Here is a 20,527-nt window from a genome sequence, read left to right on the forward strand (position 1 = left end):
AAGTCTCCTCCTGGCAGATGAATAGGCTGTGCCTCTGATCGCCTAGCCCTGATCCTGTCACTTTCCCTGAGGCCGGCGTGGAGAGGCCTCATGCATAGCGTTCTCTATCTGTGGCATCTTCGTGGAGTCTTTGTGAGGGTTCATTCAAGGTTTCCAGAAAGGGACTTCGCCCATCCCCCAGGCTCTGCTGCTACATCCCCATGGCAGAATTGATGCATCATTTTATAGTGGGACTCCCCGCTTAACCCTTCAGAGCAAGGGCCTCACTGTTTACAGCTAGAGGTGTGCTCTTGGGTGACAGCATCTCTGCACCCAAACTGAGCATTTCCTCTAGCCTCCAGGTCCCAGGGGTAGGGGTTTGTGTAGTTTTAGGCATGTCAAAGCATGTCTGCAGTGTGGTGGGGGACAGGGGAGCAATGGGCACCAGTCTTCCCCAGAACAAGGTCTCCAAAAGTGGCCCCTTTACAACATGTTCCCATGGATATTGTTGAAACCGTGATGGAAATACACCAGAGGAAGCGGGGTGAAAGCAAACACTGGTCTGTTCAATTCACTGGCAGTCAGAACAGGAGGTGTTTGGGAAGACCGTGGGGGGTACCTTTTTACAAGCAATTCCCCCGCCCCTTCTCCCCATTGACACAGCCCCTCTTCCCTGAAGTTATGAACGCGTGCTACACTTGTAGCCACAGAAGCACGTCGCAAGTTTGCTTTCAGGATCCTGCTAATGAATGAGGAAGTCAGGCCAGCCCAGGTGACAGGGCACCCACCATGAGAAAAAGAGGAATACAAAGGCACTGAGAGTGTTAAACAAGGGAAAGCTCTTCTTCTTCTCCAAGCCTAGTCAGGCCTGGAGACTGTCTATGTGATTTGGAGAGAGAACCAGCAGAGCTGAAGGGTGACTGGAAGCCATCGCCAGAGGGAAGAACACGAGCTTCAAGGCCAGATGCCCAGCTGAGCTCTCAGAGCAGCCCGGCCAGGAGGACAGGCAGGAGAAGCACGGGCCAGACCACCAGGAACACTGAAACGCAAGAGAGGACTGTCAGGTGCTGGGCTTTGGAATTCAGCAGCCAAAATGAGGTGGCATCCCTATCTTCTGTCTTACAAGGATGACAAAGGCAGAGTATCCTTAATATTTATTTTGGGTTACAGCCCCTGGGAGGTGGCACAGGGCCATGTGGTAGAGGCAAAGCTGTCTCACCACCACCAAACACTTCATTTTCCTCTGGGCATGTTGGAAGGCACTTTTCCCCACCTCTTTTGCAGGTAGGTGGGACCATATGACTGAATCTGGCCAGTGGAATGTGGGTAGAAGCTGCTTCTAGGCCTGGTCCTTAAAACCTCCTACGTAATTCTCCATGCTCCCTCATCCATCATCTAGGGACCAGATGCAGAGGATCCAGGAGAGGACTTGCAGGGGACAGTAGAGTTGCCAGAAGTTGCCAGAAGCTAAGAACCTGAGTTCCTAATGACTGCAAAGGCACTGAACTGCATCCTCCAGTGATTTAGTGGGAAATAAACTGTTGTATAAAAGCACAGAAAGATGGGGATTGTTTGTTACAGCAGCTAGCATTACTTACTATGACTAATACTGAAGAGGCAGAAAGACAGGGAGGTGAAAAAGCACTACTTCTGTTGCTTGACTACTTAGCTTAGGATCCTAGTTCTGCAACTAGCTGCGCAGACCCAGGCAAGTTATTGAAGCTCTCTGCACCTGAATTTCCCTGTATGCAAAATAGAAACATTACTAGCAGCTATTACTGCATGAGATTTTTGTAAGGCAAGTGAGTGAACTCATAGCAAGCATTTAGAACAGTGCCTGGCACATGGTAAACACCATGTAAGTATTGATTTTGAAAATTAGACTCTAAGATCTGGGAGGTTGGAATCATATCTCTTCTAAACATTGCTGTATACTCAGGGTTAAAGAAGGGCTTGGATCCTGGATCATAGCTGCCTCATATTGGAGGTCCTGGGAGAGGCATGCACCGCCCCTTCCACCCAATACCAGATTATAACGGCTCTCTGTCCCCTAAATTTCGGAGTAACTTGCTGGTGTCCTTAGGAGGGAGGGGGAGAAGAATATCATAATTTTCAGAAACATATTAGTATATGACAACCAGCTTATAATTATGAAATATTGGTTGATGTTCAATTAATTCTAAAACATCAAAAATGCTTGTGGGAGATAGCAAGCAATGAAACCATAGGTGCCCTCTTGTGGTACTCTGCTACCAGGTCAGAGTGATTCCCTGCATTTTCAGAAGGCTCCAGAATCCACTACCCACCAAGAAATGAGTCAATTTGGCAAAGTCTACTGGGAAGCCAGGCTGTTCCAGGCACTGTGCTAACCTGAAGGACTGGAAGAAATGAATGAGATTGAGGTCCCTGCCCTCAAGCTGCTTCTGGTCTGAGCCCTAACCCCCCTCTCCAATGAGCACTGCTTTTCTGAGTGTTGTCTGAATGTTAGCACTGAGCGTGGAGAGGACAACTTCAGATTATCTGGAAACTTTTAGACTGTTATCTAGTTGGAGATTTGAGGATGGGTAGAACTTTTTCATGTCTGGGTTCACCAGCATAGGCCATTTTGGGGGACAGTGAAATCTTAATAGCATTGCTTTCCCTTTGGACCAAAATACATTTCTTAGATTTGTCTTCCTATTGAGCTCCAATTCATCCATCAAAAGCCCTTTCAGATGTCAACACACGCTGAAATTCTCTCCTGACCTTATCCAATACAGTTAATTACTCTTCTGTGTACCCCTTCTGCACTATCTACTTGCTTGTGATTTATTTGCTTATATGCCTATCTCATTTTTGCAACTGGCATTCATTTTGCCTACAGGGCTTATTCTGCTAATATTTGCACACCTGTCTCCTTTTTCTCATTTAGTTCAAATATCACCTCCTCTGAAAAATTTTCTGACGATTTATCCATTCTGATATTCATTTTCCTTCCTATCTTGGTAATAGAACCATCACACATTGGTTGGGGACATGGCCACCCAGGATAAAGACTACATTTCCCAACTCCCTTTGCAGCTAGGTGTGGCCATGTGACTAAGCACTGGCCAATGAGATGTAAGTGGAGGTATAAAGTGTCAGCTTCCAGGACTGTTCCTTAAAAGTCATTGACTTCTTCCAAGTTCCCTCAATCCTGGCCTAGATATAAAGATTGGTGCTCTGGCTGCCATCTTGGACCATGAAGGTGATGGCCACACCCTAAAGATGGTAGAGGGGTGAGATGGAAGGAGGCTGGCTTCTTTTTTTTTTTTTTAGAACCCAATCCCAACTAATATGTGTGGCATGAGTAGTTCCCATCATAAGGCAGCAAAATAATTGCTAAAATTTTCACCAATTAGTGACTCAAGAGAAAGTTCCTGTTGAGGGGGGAATTCTCTGGCCAGTGCAATCATTCAGGCCTTTAAGTACAGGGGAAATGGAATTGGTTAATTATTACTGCTTTATAGTAATGCCCTACTGCAGAAGGATGAGCAACTGAGGAGTTTTAATTGTTAGGGCCAAGTGAGAGAGCCAGAGGGTCTCTTTGGTAGTTAGTTAGCTTGTAAGAAGCCCTTATCTACTGCAAATAGGAGAGTAGGTACAGCTGAAGAGCAAATGTGGGCTCAATATAGTTGCCAAGCTTAAATGATGGTTGAATGCCCTGTCTAGGCAGCTTTGCTACGATGTCAGAGCTCTGGTTGGAAAAACCTGGGGACTGAGGAACATGGGATGAGATCATCTGGATAGAGGCTCCTAAGGACTGTGATTCTTCTGATAGCCCGGAACCAATGCCCTCAGAGCCTACCTCTCTTTATTAGGAGCTAGCCTTCCCCTATCCATGAAGTGAGTCTGGATTCTTGATGACCTCATGGTGCTGCCCTTTTAGCCCTGGATTGCTTGCCTTGTGGACTTCATTTATGTGTGAGAGAAATAAACTTCTGTGTTATTTAAGGCGGTTATTTAACCCTAACCCATACTGGTAATTTTCTATCACATCACTCTCCTCTATTTCTAAACTACGTTCTTAACTTTTTATTATCTATTTCTCAACTGGAACACAATCTCCGTGAGGGCAGGCACCTGGCCTGTATCGTTCACCATTATAACTTCAGTGCCTAGAACAAAGACTAGCACACAGTAGGTGCTCAATAAACATTTCCTGTCTAATGACTGGCTCTCCTGCTGCACTGTGAGAGCTCATCTCTAGAGCCAGTCTAGGGTCTGATTCATTTCAGGGTCCACAGTTCTTGGCACAGGGCCTGGCACGTAGAAGAGGCTATAACTAAATATGCACTGAATTAAAAAGAGGGAGAGTTGGGAGGGAGGGCTGTGGGAAAGGCAGGAGAAAATGATGTACCTGCAGTGCTGGTGGCTCCACTCATGACACCAAGAGATGGGGCACCTGGAGACAAGAGCAGAAGGTGAGGGTTTCCATAGTCATGCTCCACTGACTGTGGCACTGTAGCCACAGTTGCTCCAAGACCTCCTGGACCTGGCCATCACAGTCACGGACAATCCACGTTGTGGAAGCATCTATTATCATGCATATGAAACTTAATCCTCCCGCCAGATTTGTGAGGAAACCGTTCTCATCCCCATTTGACAGATGTGAAGACTGAGGCTCAGCAATGTCTGCCAGTAAGTGGAAGAGCTTGGATTTGAACCTCAGTCTGTCTGATTGCAAAGTGGAAGTTCCTGGCACCTCCTCCCCCCTCCCCTAGCTACCCTGTGACAACACATGAGGCAATAAAAGGACAGGACAATTCCAGGCAGAGCCTTCTTCAGGAGACAGCCTGTTTACTCATCTGGAGAATGGAAGTGGTAATAGTGCTTACGTCCTTAGACTGTTGTGAACATTTCATGTGATAATGCATATAAATGTGTTTGGTATGGTGCCAGGCACAAAGTATTATTATTACTGTTACTATTATTACTGTTATTAATGTTACTGCATCCTAATTTCTCTAGGACAAAAAGAAATGTTTTCATTTTTTTGGATTTCTTGATTCTGCCATTCCAGTGTGAATAAAAACCATGACTAACTACCACAGGTACTGCTAACCCGTGGGATGGAGGGATGAAAATTTGAGGAGCACTTGGAAAGCTTCTCCTATGTCATGCCCCAGAACACCGTAACTGGATTTTGAGAAGCACAGTCATTCCCCAGAAAACAAAGTTGGTTCAGGACTTAGACTGAGTTATGGGGACCTGGCAGGAGGGAAAAGGCAAAGGACACACGCTTTGGAATCAGACCGAGCTGGGTTCAGTCCTAGCTCCAACTGCTCATGAGTGGGTGATCTTGGGTGAGTCAATCTCTCTGAGCTTCAGTTTCTCACCTGTAAAATGGATGCATCTGGGGAGGATTAAGTGAGTCAGTGCATGCTGAGAGCTTAGCCTGATCTCTAGCGCACAGCACATGTGGCAAAAGCGATTATCATTACCCAAAGCATCTGCTGGAAAGATGCATTCACCAGTGGGGGGCACTGAGGAAGCAGAAAAAGCCCTGGGTTGTTAGGTTGGTGACCCCAGGCATCTGCAGTTAACTGTCAGCACTTGGCCAGCTGGTGTTATCACCAGGACGTGGCCACTTCTTACCTCTGCGAGTGATGGGTCCCAGATCTAAAACACGGGCTGGGTCAATAGCCACTCCTTCACTGCGGAGTTGACTTCTCGAGCAAGACTGTGGGGATGGAGAATTCTCATTATGTCAAAATGTAAAGGCACGTTCCTCTCCAGACTACTCCTGCAATGGGCAGCTCCGGCCCAAGAATGGCGCCTCACCCACTGTATGATCCTAACTCTGATGTTTGTTTTTCTCAATCTAGAGAATTCTCACTGTCATGTCAAGTGAACCTGGGTTTGAATCTCTTCTCCTCTCTTTCAGTTGTTTAATTTGGGACAAATGACTATACCTGTCTACTATTATTAAATAGTATCTTCTTGGTTGTGAAGGTTAAAAGGAAGTATGTCTGCAACACACAGGCACATAGTAAGCACTCAAGAAATGCCAACTCTTAGCAGGCAGTGCTAAATCTGGGTTAAGAGCGTGGGCACTGTAGTTACACCTCAGGCAGGGCATACCCCAGCTCTGATACTTTCTAGCTGTGTGGCCCTTGGGCAAGGGACCTCTCTGAGCTCAGTTTCCTCATCTGTACAATGGGGTTGCTAAAAGAATCTACTTAAAGGGTTGCTGTGAGAATTAAATTAGATAAGGCATATAAACGTTTTAGTACAGTGCCTGACACAGAGTAAGCACTAAAAATAGTCAACTATTATTAAAATCATTTAAAATGTCCTGGGCCAAGGAAACCTAGAGGACAGGCTCTTTCGTCTGATATACTTCCTGGGGACACAAGGATTGCTTACACGTGGGCTTTTGGAGGCTTAAGGTACATCCATTCATCCTTCTTTTTTCCCTCTCTTCCTCTATTTCTCCTTCCCTCCATTCCATCCATCCACCCATCCATCCATCTTTCCATCTCTTCATCCATCTAACTTTCTTTCCTTTTCTCCCTTCTTTCCTCCTTTCCTCTCTCCTTTCCTCCCTCCCTTCTTTCAATCCATCCATAATTCCAATAAGTATATATGGAGGTACCAGGCCCCATGTCAGGCACTGAATAGTTGTTCAGTCCAAAGAGATACTCACCGGCTGGCACTGTTCTTTAAGAGAATCGCAGAGAGAAATCTCACAATGCAGGAAAACTAGGTCATAATTTCCAGCAAACATGAACATCTGAACTGAGAACCTGCTTTCCGATGACACCCCATTCTCTTCCACGTAGATAGTGGAATCACGTTTATTTGGGCAGCTGGGAGGTGACAGGGGCAGGGATTTAACTTCTAGAGCAACTCAGGGGGCCTGAGGCCCTTGGCTGCATCTTTAATTTGTATCCAGTATAAAAACAGCATCGGAGAGAATTAAAGAGCCTCCCCACCTCCCACCAAGTGTTTTCTCCAACCTATAACATAGACTTTTATTCCTCCAGGCTTCCTCCACAATGTTACCCATAAGCCCACACGGTTTAAGTTTTGGGGGGCACAGTCCCTGGAACGAGACAGACTGATTTCAAATTCCAACCCAACCCACTTTCTAGCTAAGCAATCGTGAGCCGATTACTTTACTGAACCTCACTTTTCTTATCTGTAAAGTAGAGACAGGAGTATGCACTTCCTAGGGTTGATGTGAGCATTTAATGAGATAATCCTTATATTCTGTTTAGCACAGTGCTTGGTATACAGCTAAACTCTATGATAAATATTAGCCAGTATTATTACCACGGTTTGAATCATGATCTCTAGATATGCATTTCCCTTTGTTTTTGCTAGTTAACAATATTCAATAATATTTTGTCCCATAACACGCTATTTTCATGTTGTTCAGTTAGTGTTAACATCTGTATAAAAGTCCCCTGTTTTTGAACTATGAACCTATTGCCAACGTTATGAAAGATACTGAAATGAAAAATAATTGGCATTTCTTTACCCTGCCCACCTATTTTCTATTAATCCTTTAACGCTACAATTTCAGGAGTGATATTTCTGGGTCACAGGGTATGGTCATGATATGTAATACCAAATTATTTTCCAAAAGAGGCAAGCCAATTTACCCAACTGCCAGGCAGGGATGAGGTGATCATTCTTCTCCACCCCAAACCTCATTTAGGCCAAAAGATAACCCCAGATTGTCCGGTACCTGTTTTTGATGATGAAATATCTCACAGGGTCATTCATGTCCCCAGTGGGCGTGGCATAGCAGTTCCTCAACACCAGGTTAAATCGGGACGTGTCACCTCTCTCCAAGATGGCGCCCACATAGAGCATGGATTCAACAGACAGCACAACTGCAGCCCCTTCATAAGGAGATGTGTAGTTCTGGTCTTGGAAGAGGGCCATCCTGACAGTGAACTCTCCCTCCCCGTCCACACTGATGTTCAGGGAACTGAGAACAGAGAAACCACAAGAATGGAAACTTCAGGTTTTGACCAGTGAGAACAAAATCAATCAAGTCCCACACCTGTGTCGGGTTATGAAGGCAGAGGCACATCTTTGATTCCTAAATGAACTATTCAATCACTTACTTAAATCAAGCATTTACTACCTTCTAGGCACTAAACTTGACAATCACATGAGTCTGGCTCCAGGATTCCTACAAATTCTCCCTGCATCAGAGAGCAGACATACCTCCTTCTCTCAGAGAACACCTCCGTCTTCTAACCTGTAGAATAGGCCTTGGAACCAGTTCTGCGGGCTCACAGTTTTTGGCAGCAGACCTCTTCCCTCCACCCCATAGTCTTCAATGAAACACCAGTTTTAACAAGATAAATAAAATGGCTTTAATATTTTTTTTTTATGAACCTTGGGCCCCAACACATTACAGACTGAAACCTAGAAACTGAACCAGAAGATTTCTAATCATAACCCTGCCATTCTGTGAGCCCAGGAGGCAATAAGGGAATGGGAAGGGCATCTTGGGTTTCTGATACCCCCAGAAGGTCCCCCAGCAAGTCTAGGAATGCTGAGGAATTCCTTCAACAGGGCCCATTCCAGGCACAGCGATACAGCAGTGAACAAAAGACAAAAGCCCCTGCCCAAACTGAATTCCATCCAAATTGCTATTTGGTTCTATTTCTCCTGAGTTATGGGCGCTGTTTATCCAATCAAAGCTCATCTGGCTTAAATCCCACATTTGCAGGGAAGCCTTCCTGCCCCCAACTGTCCTCCCCAACCAAGATTAGGTCAGGGACGCTTGCTCCCGATCCCACAGCACTCGGAGCCTACCCCACACTGCGTGCACCTCACTTGTAAATAATTTTTGATATAGTTAGTTGTTTAATGCCTTTCTTCCTCAAGACAAATGAAATTGTTGTGCATTTTTGTTCCTTAGCGTATTTAATTAACACTGTTTCATGTCGTTGTATTGTTTCATAGTAATACTCTTTAATATCCACAAAATATTCTATGCCTGCCTTGTTCACGCTGAACATTCCTCATGCATAATCAACAAATATTTGCGGAATGAACGAGCGAATGAACGGAAGCTCCTGAAGGAGGTGGGCGGATCCTGTGGTCATCATAAGATGTCGTGAACTTCAGGGTTATGGGTCAGGGTTATGGGTCAAAGGGTAAGGGTCAGTGCCATACCTTACAATGGGCTGCAGGGCAGTTTGGAGGCTGACTTTCATGTCCAGCGGGTAGGCACACTGGAAGTTGATGCTGAGGATGATGTCTCTGATGATGAAATCGTTGACCAAGGAGAGGGTATTTTTGTAGATGGCATGGGTTTGGTTTCTCTTTGGCATAAAAACAAGACCACATATATGTTTATGTGGATGAGGGTACAAGTGTATCTGGGATTCAGGTCTGTGTGACTCCAGAGTTGATGCTGTCGGTCAAGCTGACACCCTGCCCTCTGACCTCAAGGAGGCAATGGGCCTCCTCCCGCAGTGGCACTGCCACTTTATGGGAAGGGGACTGAGGACCCCAGATCAAAAACTAGAACAATAGATTGTTGACCCTTGGGAACAGTCAGGAATCACCATGCCTGGTCCTCTGTGAACCTTTCCCACCTCATCCCTAAGTGAAATAATCATAATCATAGCTTACATTTACTGAGCTTAGGCATCAAACCTATTCTCAGCTCCGTCCTGGACAAACATGTGTAAGCTCACATACCTCTAGAGGCCCATGGAGGCTAAGTGACTTGTCCAAGAGCTCCCAGTTACTGAGACAGGCCCCACCAGCCCAGCTCCCGCACTCTGGCAGCAGTGGAGTAAACACCACTCACCTCCAGAATGTTTCCACAGGCACCAGCCTGGGTGGGGCTGGTCACCGATATCCAGTTCTTCCCTTCTCTTTGCATCATGCTGCTGCAGTTCCGGTTCCGGTCCTGAAGGTAGGCATGGACCTCATCCCCGAAACCCAGGCCTCCCAGCAGACACTTGTCCAGGGACACTTTGATCTCCTTGGCCCCACAGTCCAGCTGGGGCTGCAAACTGTGCACATCTGGAAAGTTGGGAGAGGAAGGTAGGTAGAGTGGACAGGGGTCTGGAAGTAGTGGGCAGAGCTCACACTTTCTGCCCTTTGGCAGAGCCACCTTGCCCACTGGGAGGCTGGGGAGACTGGAGGGGGCCTGGGAGCCACGTGGGATTCACACCCAGGCTTGTGGTAGGCGAGGTTGGCAAAGATGCCCCTGGTCCAAGATTTCCAAGCATTTTGTGTGCAGGCTTGGTGAAGGTTCTCGTGTCTGGTTCCTGTTGAGTCCCAGAGCAGGTCGCCCCAAAATATGCCTAATGGTACATTGATTATTTTGAATTAAAGTTACTTAAGGTACAGCTAATGCAAGAGTGACACTCTGACCCTCCTCTCTGTCTCCCTGAAAGCAGGAAATAAGTCTCCCCTGTGAAAGGTGCCCTCCCTGCATCTGGAGGTAGAAGGACACCCTTGTCGCCAGAGACGGGGAACTCGGTCTCCCTCTTCTCCCTCGGCTTAGAACACCCTCTCCTCTACAGGGCCTGCAAGTGTGCTCACAGGGAAGCAGGCTTGTGCCCAAAGCAAGAGTCGGAGGCCCTTGTTAGAGTCTCGGAGGGAAGGAGATCGTCTCAGCGGGAAGCTCATCCAATCCCCACCCAGGGCTTAGGGCGCATCTGTGGCATGTCTACCCATGGGTCACCTGACGGTGTTTGCTTACCTACTGGGAGGAGAAGAACATCACTTCCAGAGCCTGCCCATTTGGACTGCTCTGATTGAATTCTCATAAAAACCCTGCATTGTGGGTATTTTTTAATTATTAGCTCATCCCCATTTTACAGATGAGGACATTAAGGCTCAGAGAGTGCAGGCGGCTTGTCCCAGGCCCCAGGCCCCACCTGGCCAATCCAGAACTGGCACAGGAATCTGTCCCTGTTCCTCATGTATAGACTCTGCAGATATTTGAACACAACTTCCACACCTGCAGAGTTCTCATCCTCAGTACCTTTGTCCCTCGTGGGTCAAGCCCACTCATTCCTGAGGCCCTGGTCCAGTGGCTGACCTGGGAGTGTGCTCCATCCCTGCCCCCCATCCTTGCAAACTCACTGGCTTTGGGCACTCTCATCCCCTGACCTCGGCTCCATCCCTGCTGCCCCTGGTCCACACCTGTCCAGACCCTCTGACGTTCCCTCCCTCCTGACCTGCCCACCAGGCCAGCCCGATCCCAGCGCTCACCGGAGATATTGAGGTCCTGTCTGCAGAAGCAGTCCCAGGTGTCGTTGACGAAGCGACACTCCTCATTGGGGCGGCAGGTCCTCTCACAGTTGTCCACCGTGGTGGTGGGGTCTGGGGTAATGTGCAGAGGAAGAGGATCAAGATGCAGAGCAGGGTGGACCTGAGGCCACCAAGGCCAACCTTGTCATTCTACAGGGCACGGAAGACTTGTGCCACGCTTGGTGGAAGGGTCAAGCCTCAAACTCGAATTTCCTGACTCCTAATCCAGCGAGGTGAGAACCTCGGAGGTGCCATCCTAGTGCTTTTACGACAAGGCAGACGCTGTTCCCAGTACTTTCCATGCATTAGCTCGTTCATTTCACGTGGGGACCACATGGGGGTGGGGGTAGCATAGCAGTTAAGCATTTGGATCGTGGAGCTGGGGTGCTAGGTTCAAATCTGGCTCTGCCACAATTCCAGCTCTGTGAGGTTGGGAGAACTGCTGAACGTCTCTGTGCCCCAGACCCCTCATCTGCACTAACAATATAGTGCGTGTCTCATCAAGTTGACGGGAGGACTAAAGGAATTAATGGTTTAAAGTGTTTAGAACAGGGGCAGGGGCACTGTAATGCATGCCATGTTGCTGTTATTTTTGCCATCGTCCGTTTTTTTCAGATCAGAAAACCAAAACTCAGAGAGTTAAATTAAACTGCCCAAGTGAAATCTAAATCTCAATGAGTCTGAGTTCTTAATATGATGCCACACACGTGGATAGATGTATCAGGAGATTTCACCTTCAAATCCGAATCTCTGGCTTTACTTGAAATGCTGGAAGGTCTGGCAGCCCTTGGGCAACATTCCCAACATTCTGGGCAATAACTGACAGGCACTGAGTCGAGGCTGTTCTGCTCAGTCTCCTCCTGACCCGCTCCACTCGCTCTACCGACCCTGGGCACTTCACCGGGTAGCCCTGCTCCCCTCACCTGTGCAATATCTCAGATTACACTGCGGGGTGCCCTCCAACCGGTACACGTGGTACTGGCCCGGGCAGGCCTTCACCAGCACCTCCGTCTTCCAGAGGCAGCAGTTGCCACTCCAATGGGCACAGGCGGTACGGCTGACGATGCCCTGCCCGAGGGTGGGGTGGGTGCCATTCAGCCACATGGGAGCAGCCGTCTGGCAGTGGTACACGGGGACGCAGTCCTCCGCCATCCTCACTCCTCCATCTCCCACAAATCGGTACCAGCCGTGCTTGTCACCGTCACAGCTCTCGACTTGTCCCGCATTCTCTGTGCTTCGGGAGGGTTCATCCAGTAGGGTGTAATTCTGGCAGGGGTCAAAACAGAGCTGGGCCTCTGGGGTGCCAGGGGCTCCACACTCCAAGTCCTGCTCATAGGAACTGGCACTGGTGGGGTTTCTGTAACCTGGAGAGTAACAGCACGCTTAGGTTTACAGAGAAACCCCAGAACCTACAGGGTTTTTATCCCCGACACACTTTATTTTGGAAATGCTAGGGGCCCCAGTGAGGACAAGCGGCACGTGATCCATTCATTGAACATCAGCCGTCATCACCCTGGGGTCAGAATAATAATGAGGCCTTTGTGTGGTGTATTACAGGCATTAAGAACATCAGGGTCATTAAAATGAATAAAGTAGAAATGAAACTTGTCAGAGCCCATTCCATTCCCAGAAGTAACCATAAATTTGTTGTACAGTCTTTAGACCCTTTCTATGCATATGTTTAAAATAGTTTTTTTAAAATAAAAATGGGTTTAATGCTGTAGAGCTTGTTTTTTTCCACTTGCATCTTTCTTTCCTTTCTTTCTTTCTTTCTTTCTTTCCTTCTTTCTTTCTTTCTTTCTTTCTTTCAACATCTTTATTGGAGTATAATTGCTTTACAATGGTGTGTTAGTTTCTGCCGTATAACAAAGTGAATCAGCTATACGTATACATATATCCCCATATCCCCTCCCTCTTGCATCTCCCTCCCACCCTCCCTATCCCACCCCTCTAGGTGGTCACAAAGCACCGAGCTGATCTCCTTGTGCTATGCAGCTGCTTCCCACTGGCTATCTATTTTACATTTGGTAGTGTATATATGTCCATTTCCACTTGCATTTTTTACTTAATATATCATAGACATTTGTCCATTATCAGTAGATGAAGATCTAACACAAGGTTTCTCAGCCTCAGCACTGTTGATGTTTGGGCTGGATAATTCTGTGTTGGGGGCTGTCCTGGGCACCGTAGGATGTTTAGCAGCGGCCCTGAGCTTTTCTTACTAGGTGCCAGGAGTACTCCTCCCCGAAGCTGTCTCCAGACATTGCCAATTGTCCCCTGAGAAGCAAAATTACCCCCCACTGGTCTAACAGGACCATTTCTGATTGCTGATCTCATGGCTTGTAACAGATTCAGGGACTGTGGTGCGTGAAGAGGCAGACAAGTAAAGCAGCGGTGGGGTGGGGGGTGGAGGAAGCCACAGGCTGCTCAGTCTGGGTTTAAGCCCAGCTCTGTGCCTGCTGACTGGGTGACCTTGGCAGATGGTTTAACTCCCCTGAGACTCTTCTGCAAAACAACACCTGTGAGCTAATGGCGCCCAAACTTCATCCATTCCCACGCCTCAGGTCATGACGTTTGCCACACGTGTGTCCACCTGTCCTATTATTTATTTCATGTGTTTCTTTCAATGACTCTCTTTATAAGTTCGTTTCATCCTAAGGAATAATATCTGTGATACCATAGGTATGACGTACTAGTTATTTTGTTTAATACCCATGAAGAAAAGTATATATAGCTATCAAAAAAAAATTTTTTTTGCTGCGCCCCTCGACATGCAGGATCTTAGTTCCCTGACCAGGGATCGAACCCGTGCCCCCTGCAGTGGAAGCTCAGAATTTTAATTACTGGATCACCAGGGAAGTTCCCCAAAAATTCTTTAAGAATTTCTGCACCCTCGCAGTCATTTTGGGATATGCATGCCCCATTTGGGAAAATAAAGCTTTAAAGGATTGTTGGCTGGTTAAATGAGATAGTAGGTGCAAAATGCCATGCACAGCACCTGGGGCCTAGTAGTTTAAGCTAGTTCTCTCCTCGAGTTCTGATATGTTGAATAGTGTGAGTGCCTTAATGATGAATTAAGTATATCCTACCAGGATCACAACACATTCCTTTTTTTTTTTTCCCCGACGCACAAGCTACTTAATGGGTGACTGTGTGCCCAGCACCGATGCGCTGATTGCTAGGGCTCTGTCCATCCCCACGAAGCTCGGATCGCATTAGAGGGAATTTTTAGAAAAGAGATTTTCGAGCCTTGCTTATGCACATGCTTGTTTTAAGGAAAGGAGTCACTGCACTTGTTATTCTTGGATTATTTCCTGCACACACTGTATTTTCCCAAGGGAGGCCATGAGCTGAGTCCCTCTAGCCCCCTCCACAGGTGACACGGGCAGAAATTTTCACCCTTGTGTTGAGCCTGAGAACCCTTCCTACAAGCATCTAAGATGCCCAATCCATGGATCTTTGGAAGGACCACAGAGAGATCACTAAGCCTAGTCCTTTCATTTTACAGATGAGCAAACTTGTTCGGAAGAAGGAGAGGCGCTGGCCAAAACAAGGCACAGAGTGACTGGGTGATTCATGTCCTCATGAACCCCGGGCTCTCTGATCGCCCCCATATCCGGGCACGGGAAGTTATGTTAACTGGCTCCCACTGTCCTTGAGGGGGAGTTTCTGATTTGGCTCTTTGAGAGACTGTGACTGGATTCCAGCTTCTCTCATCTTGTTTCCCTCGACTTTTGGCTTCTGAGCCTTTGCTTTAGTCATGCCCCTGTCTCCTCACTGACCCTGAAGCACCTTCTCTGCACTTCCCTGCTCACTCTCCGGGTATTGCAGGGCATCTGAGATGCCAGGTGAGCAGAGCACTCACCTTGCTGCTCTGTAGATGCCAGGGTCAGAATGCAGGAGGCCAGGGCCAGCCACAGGACAGGAGCCATCCTTTCCATGAGCTGAGACATGCGCTCACTCAGTGGCCCGCAGATTATCCATGCAGCGGGGGGCGGTGCGGGAGGAAGAGACCCAGATACGATCAAGGAGACAGAGGTTGTTCCCTTGGGTGCATGCAAGGGTAAGAAGGGAACTCACATCAGTTAGCACGTGTACTAAGCCCCTTGCATACCTTAGCTCATTTAAGGCACCGAACCACCCTCAGGGAAGGTATTATTATTCCTCTCATTTTACCGATGAAGAAGCTGAGACTCAGAGTAAGTTAATCCCAGAAATATTCATTGAGCCCCTCCTATGTGTAAGCACTGTGCTGGAAGTGAAATAGCTTGCTTAGGCCCACATTCTTAGAAATGGACCGATGGCTTCCTTCACGAAGGGCTGTATTGCTTTAAAGCAGGTGTGACTTGAAGAAAGGAGGTGGTATAACAGGAGCAGGAGACTTGCCAAGTGGGTGAGATTGACAGCAAGAGAACCAAAGGCAAGCTTAGAGCCAGCCAGGACTGCAGAATGTCCTAGAAGGTCTCAGGGTAGTTCCTACTCAGGTCAAGGTAGTGGCTCTTGGAGACTGGATGGAGGGGGGCGGGTGACGGTGCTATGAATACCTACAGACAAAAGTCACGGCTTCCCGTTCTCAGTTCTGTGCATCAGGCACTGTGCTAAGAGAGCCCGAAGTGTCCTCTACGTGTGTAGATGCCTGTGAGGGTGAGACCATGTCAGATTGAGCCCAGGGCTTGCTCCTTGCACAGTGTCTGACGCACAAGAGTTGCTCAATAGGGGTTTGAGGGATGAATGAATAATAAACGGGGAGGGAGTGGATAGAAACAAAGAGCTGTGAAGAGCCTATCAGCACTCAAATAAATAACACTTCCTCTTCTGGGAAACTCTCCTCAAATGGAAAAATCTCTGGATAACTTCGTACAGCCTCTGGAAGACTTCAGTTGAAGATAGAGGTCTGTTTCTGGAAGGGATAGCGTGAATATGTTATGAGAGAGCGCCCGGGACTGGTAATTCTTAGAGATAAAATCCCAAGTAGAGGCCTGTCTTCTCGGTGGGGTGTCCAGGGACAAGGGTGAGGGGGCATCTTTAGGCCTGGAGCAGCCAGCAGGTGCCTGGAGTCATGGCTGAACTGGACATAGAGTGATAACTGGAGCCCTGGACAAGGGCCGGGGTCCAAACTCCTTGCTGGGTTCTGAAAGCTTCCAGAAACAAACAGCCCTAGCAATCCCAGTGAGTCAAGGGTTGGGGGAGGCCCCCAGGATCAGGAGAAAGACTGCTGGGGCTTGAAGCAGGACTTACCTGGAGGTGAGAACACAGAGCATTCCTCCTCCTCCTCTGGCCATGGGAATCCAAGCCTGCCGTGGACCGTCCTTTTATTGCAGTTTCCCACCCATGTGGCTCTCCACGATTGGTGCAGAGGTGTGACTGGAGTTAGCCTACCAGGCATACACTGGGCTGGTTGGGTGCAGGTAAGATAAGCAATTTACCACAAAGGATGGTGAAGGAAGGCCCCTTTGTTCTCCCGCCATCCCCCTGCATGTAAACCCTTTCAGCAGTCCCTCCTTCATGCAAATGCTGCTCTATAAACAAGAGCAGTAGGTACTGAATGCTGAACACACTGGGCACCGCTGAGTGCTTTGCACCCATTACTTCTCACATTTAATCCTCACAATAAACCAATGAAGCTGGTACCATATTTGTTACCAGAAACCAAACGCTAATCAAAAGGAAGGACTTGGATATTAAAGGATTAATATCCAAAGGGAAGTGGAGAGAAATCAAACACACACACTTGCTTGCGCAACAGATTTCCAATTGTACCTTGTGTTCCTAGCTAATCACCTTAAAGCACTTCTGCTTTTGTGTCGATGCCACTCAGCTTGAAGTCAGTTAGAGCAAGGGACTAAGTAAGGAAGGGGGGGATGGGTATTTCTGAGTTTTGGCCCATAGAATCTACCCAACTTCAGATGCTCAATGCTGAGGAGTCTGGGAAGGGCCAATCTGGGGATGTGTGAATCACGGACTAGCAAAGGATAGCCCATGCCCTTGGACAAAATAAGCATCAGAAGAGCCTTTGGTATGTGGGTTACCCTAGAGATTGGAAGGTATAAAACTGAGAGGAAGCTGAAGATCTTGGACTTTTAAATTCCAGGCTTGGACCTGGCTTTTGTGGCAAGGTAGATATTACAGAATTAACAAACGAGTCAAAGCTTTAGCAGAATAAATGGCCATTGCCTTTCCTGTGTTACCCTGGGACTCTCTAAGGAGCCAGGGCTACAGGGGCGGGGAGCATGGGTGTCTTGGCGTTGGTAACACCTTCCAGGAAAACCTCAACATGGACAAGGAAGAGATGGTACAAGCCACCTTCTCTACTCCTAGTGCATTTGGAGAAGAATCCCCTAAATGTGAAACTTATAACAACTGCAAATGCTGGATTCAGAAATTCATCTGAGCCCACAAAATAGCCCACTGATCCATTCATTTTGGCCAGGTACCCACCCTAGTCTCCCCTATGGCCACTCTCAACCTTCTCCATCCTTTTAAACAGTCTTTGCAGCCATCACTACTCACTTACTCTCTCCACTTCCTCCATTCTCAGCAGGTGTCTTGCATTCTACTTCAAGAAAATTTAAGTCATCACACTTGACCTCACTCAACTTTGTGTCTCCTTCCCCTAGAAACATATAAATATCTACCCCCATTTTCTAGTTCCTCCGCAACTTCTGATAAGGTGATCTTTCTTCTTTTCAAAGTCAGTTCCTCCATCCCTCTCTGACTTCTCCATTTCAGTCTGAGGCATATGGCTAAGACTGCCCTGCTAAGGTCACCTCTTAGGCAAGTCCCCTGGGCATTTTTTCTGGCCTCTTATCAATGGATTTTTCGCTGCTTTCTTCAGGCGCTCTGTATCTCCTTGACTCCCCCGTACCAATTGTTTTCTTGATTCTCCCCTACGTCTCTGGATACTCGTGCTCTATCATTACCATTATCATTGTCATTATCATTATCGTCTTCCTCCAGCTGTCCTTGAGAATGCTGGTAGGTCCCATTTTTCTTGTCACTCCACAGACTTTCCCTGGGAGGTGTCAAGTTATCTCATGGTTTCAAGGACCATCCACAGGCTGGTGAGTTCCAAATGTGTATCTCCATCCCTGACTACTCCCTTGAACTTCAGATCCGCCTACCCAGATGCTTGCCGGACTGCTCCACTTGGACTGAGATGCTCGAGGCACCTTGAACCTTAGCAGGTCCAAATCCTAACTCATCAGTTCCCCTAGATCTCTCCCTGCTCGTTGTATAACCTATCTTAACCAATGGTACCACCGCTCACCTGGTCACCCGAGCTGGAAACCTGGCTCCTTCTTTTCTCCCTCAGCCCCATTAATCATCAGTCTTTCAAATATTCTTGAACCCGTCCTTCCTTCTTCATCCCCACGTCATCAGCCTTAATTCAGGCCCCCATCATCTCTTAGGAGGGTGATTTTCACAGCTGCCTCACAGGTCTCCCTGTTTTCGTTCTTGCCCCCTTTGATTCTGTTATCTCCCTGCAGCCAGAGGCCACAGTGTCACCTCTCAGCAATACGCCCTACCCCCGGCACACTAGGCTTCCTGGAATCTGACCCCCTGTTCACAGCTCCCAGCTCATCTACAGATTTTCCCCACGCACTCTATGCTCCAGCCTATTTGTGGTTCTCAGAACTCTTCCCCCTCCACACCTTTCCATACGCTCTTCCCTCTGCCTGGATTACTCCGTGCCCAACCCCCTCCTACTGCTTATCATTCAGGTTTGCCTATTCCAGGAAGTCGTTCCTAAATTCCCCAGACTTGTTTGTGCTGCTCTTCTGTGCTACTATGCCTCTCTGGGCTGATTACCGTCACACTCAACTACCCACTAACGTATCTGTCTCCCTCTGAAGGCCCTAAGATCTCTGTGGACGCGGATCCTGTCTTTGCAGCTCTCATCAGCACCTAGTCAGTACTTGTTGGGTAAACAAATGGGCAGAAATCACAGTATGTATGCTCAAGACCCTTTCCTGTGTGTAATGCCTCAAACTCATGGTGCCCAAGTCTTACTGAGAGCTTGGTGGAAAGACACAAGTTCCTGCCTCAGGGCCTCTGCACTTGCTGGCCCACTGCCTGTAATGTTCTTCCTCAGATTATCTCCCCGGTTCATTTTCTTACTTCTCTCAGTTTCTGCTTATCAGAGAGACCTTCCCCAACCATCCTATGTAAAATAACACCCTAATTGCCTTATTACCCTTGTTTCCCACCCCCTCCCTTCCGAGCGCTTGTTACCACCTGACATATCACATAGCTATTGTTTACATGTATCCCCCTTTTAAACATAAGCTCCTTACCAGCAAGGGCTCTGTTTTGATCACTGTCAGTTTCCCTGCTGCCTATAAAAGCGTCCGGCCTTGAATTTATGCTCAAAATCTCTGTTGAATATTAAGTTGAATAACTATCTGATAGCAAACAAAAAAGGAATGAAAAATAAAGGAAAGGAAAAGTAAAGGAACAGAGGAACAAAAGGATAAATTCTGATGTGCTTTTTCCTCCTGGCTCTTGCCTTTGGTCCTTGTTTTTGTTTTTATGTTCTCTTGTACCTGAATCAAAGTATAGATGATTCTGCACATGCCTAGCCAGGCCCATCTGACCATGGACGTCCTCCCACGTAAAGCTCTTACGTAAAGGCAGCAGGCATGGGGATTCAGTGCGTGTCTGCGTGTGATAAGAGGTTCCTTAACTTGAGATATGCTGTCCCCACAGCCCCCAGTTTGCTGATACACACGTGTGGTTTTCCCTGGGATCAGAGGTTCTAATAATGGGTCAGGGCCTTGGTCTCTCCTGAATGCCACGGCTGGGGTCCAGGGAAGCAGCTGGCATCAAGGCAGACATTTCCCATTGGCATCAGCTTCCTTTGGTCTACTGGTCAAAGAAGTCCAGAGCCCCTTGGGATATCCAGGTCTCCTGGGCAGCCTCTGGTTGTGCGTGCAAGGAGCCTCCTGGAGGCCCCCCTTGCAAAGCATCCCCTCTCAATGGGGGTAATGGTCTGCCTTCTACTTCTGCTGCCAAGTCCCTGTAAACAGGTCTACATCTTCTACATTGGGAGGGAGAAGTGCAAAGGATGGAGGGGTCCCTAGGACGTGCCAGGTACGTCACCTATAAGGATTGTGAGACTCCAGAAGGCAGGGGCTGTGTCTATCTTATTCACGTCTGTCTTTTCCCAGCACCTAGCACAGTGCCTGGCATATATTAGGTGCTCAAAAAACTTTTTCTGGAGAACTGAATGAACCCTGTGAGGGCATCACTATTATCCCCATTATGCAGAAGCAGCAGCCCCCTGCTA

The 20,527-nt window shown here is 47.7% G+C and overlaps 1 protein-coding gene across 4 annotated transcripts; it reads right to left on the bottom strand.

The window, feature by feature from the left end:
* Nucleotides 1-524: 524 nt before the first annotated feature.
* GP2 (glycoprotein 2) lies at nt 525-18,716 on the bottom strand. 4 transcript variants are annotated; one of them, XM_059895941.1, is made up of 12 exons: nt 16,480-16,541; nt 15,790-15,877; nt 15,107-15,287; nt 12,165-12,605; nt 11,203-11,313; nt 9,785-10,002; nt 9,142-9,290; nt 7,694-7,939; nt 6,647-6,809; nt 5,596-5,680; nt 4,358-4,402; nt 525-1,018 (listed from the first exon to the last, which is right to left on the bottom strand). In XM_059895941.1, exons 3-12 carry the CDS (start codon nt 15,192-15,194, stop codon nt 960-962), a joined length of 1,605 nt encoding a protein of 534 aa, XP_059751924.1. In that variant the 5' UTR covers nt 15,195-15,287; nt 15,790-15,877; nt 16,480-16,541; the 3' UTR covers nt 525-959. The 4 variants fall into 4 exon arrangements, with proteins under 4 accessions (XP_059751924.1, XP_059751923.1, XP_059751922.1 ...); XM_059895940.1 differs by lacking the exons at nt 15,107-15,287; nt 15,790-15,877 and adding an exon at nt 18,509-18,716 and having other exon boundaries at nt 16,480-16,635; XM_059895939.1 differs by lacking the exons at nt 15,107-15,287; nt 15,790-15,877 and adding an exon at nt 17,756-17,921 and having other exon boundaries at nt 16,480-16,635.
* Nucleotides 18,717-20,527: the final 1,811 nt, after the last annotated feature.

Source organism: Balaenoptera ricei, chromosome 15, assembly GCF_028023285.1.
Source record: "Balaenoptera ricei isolate mBalRic1 chromosome 15, mBalRic1.hap2, whole genome shotgun sequence".
Classification (NCBI taxonomy): Eukaryota; Metazoa; Chordata; class Mammalia; order Artiodactyla; family Balaenopteridae; genus Balaenoptera; species Balaenoptera ricei.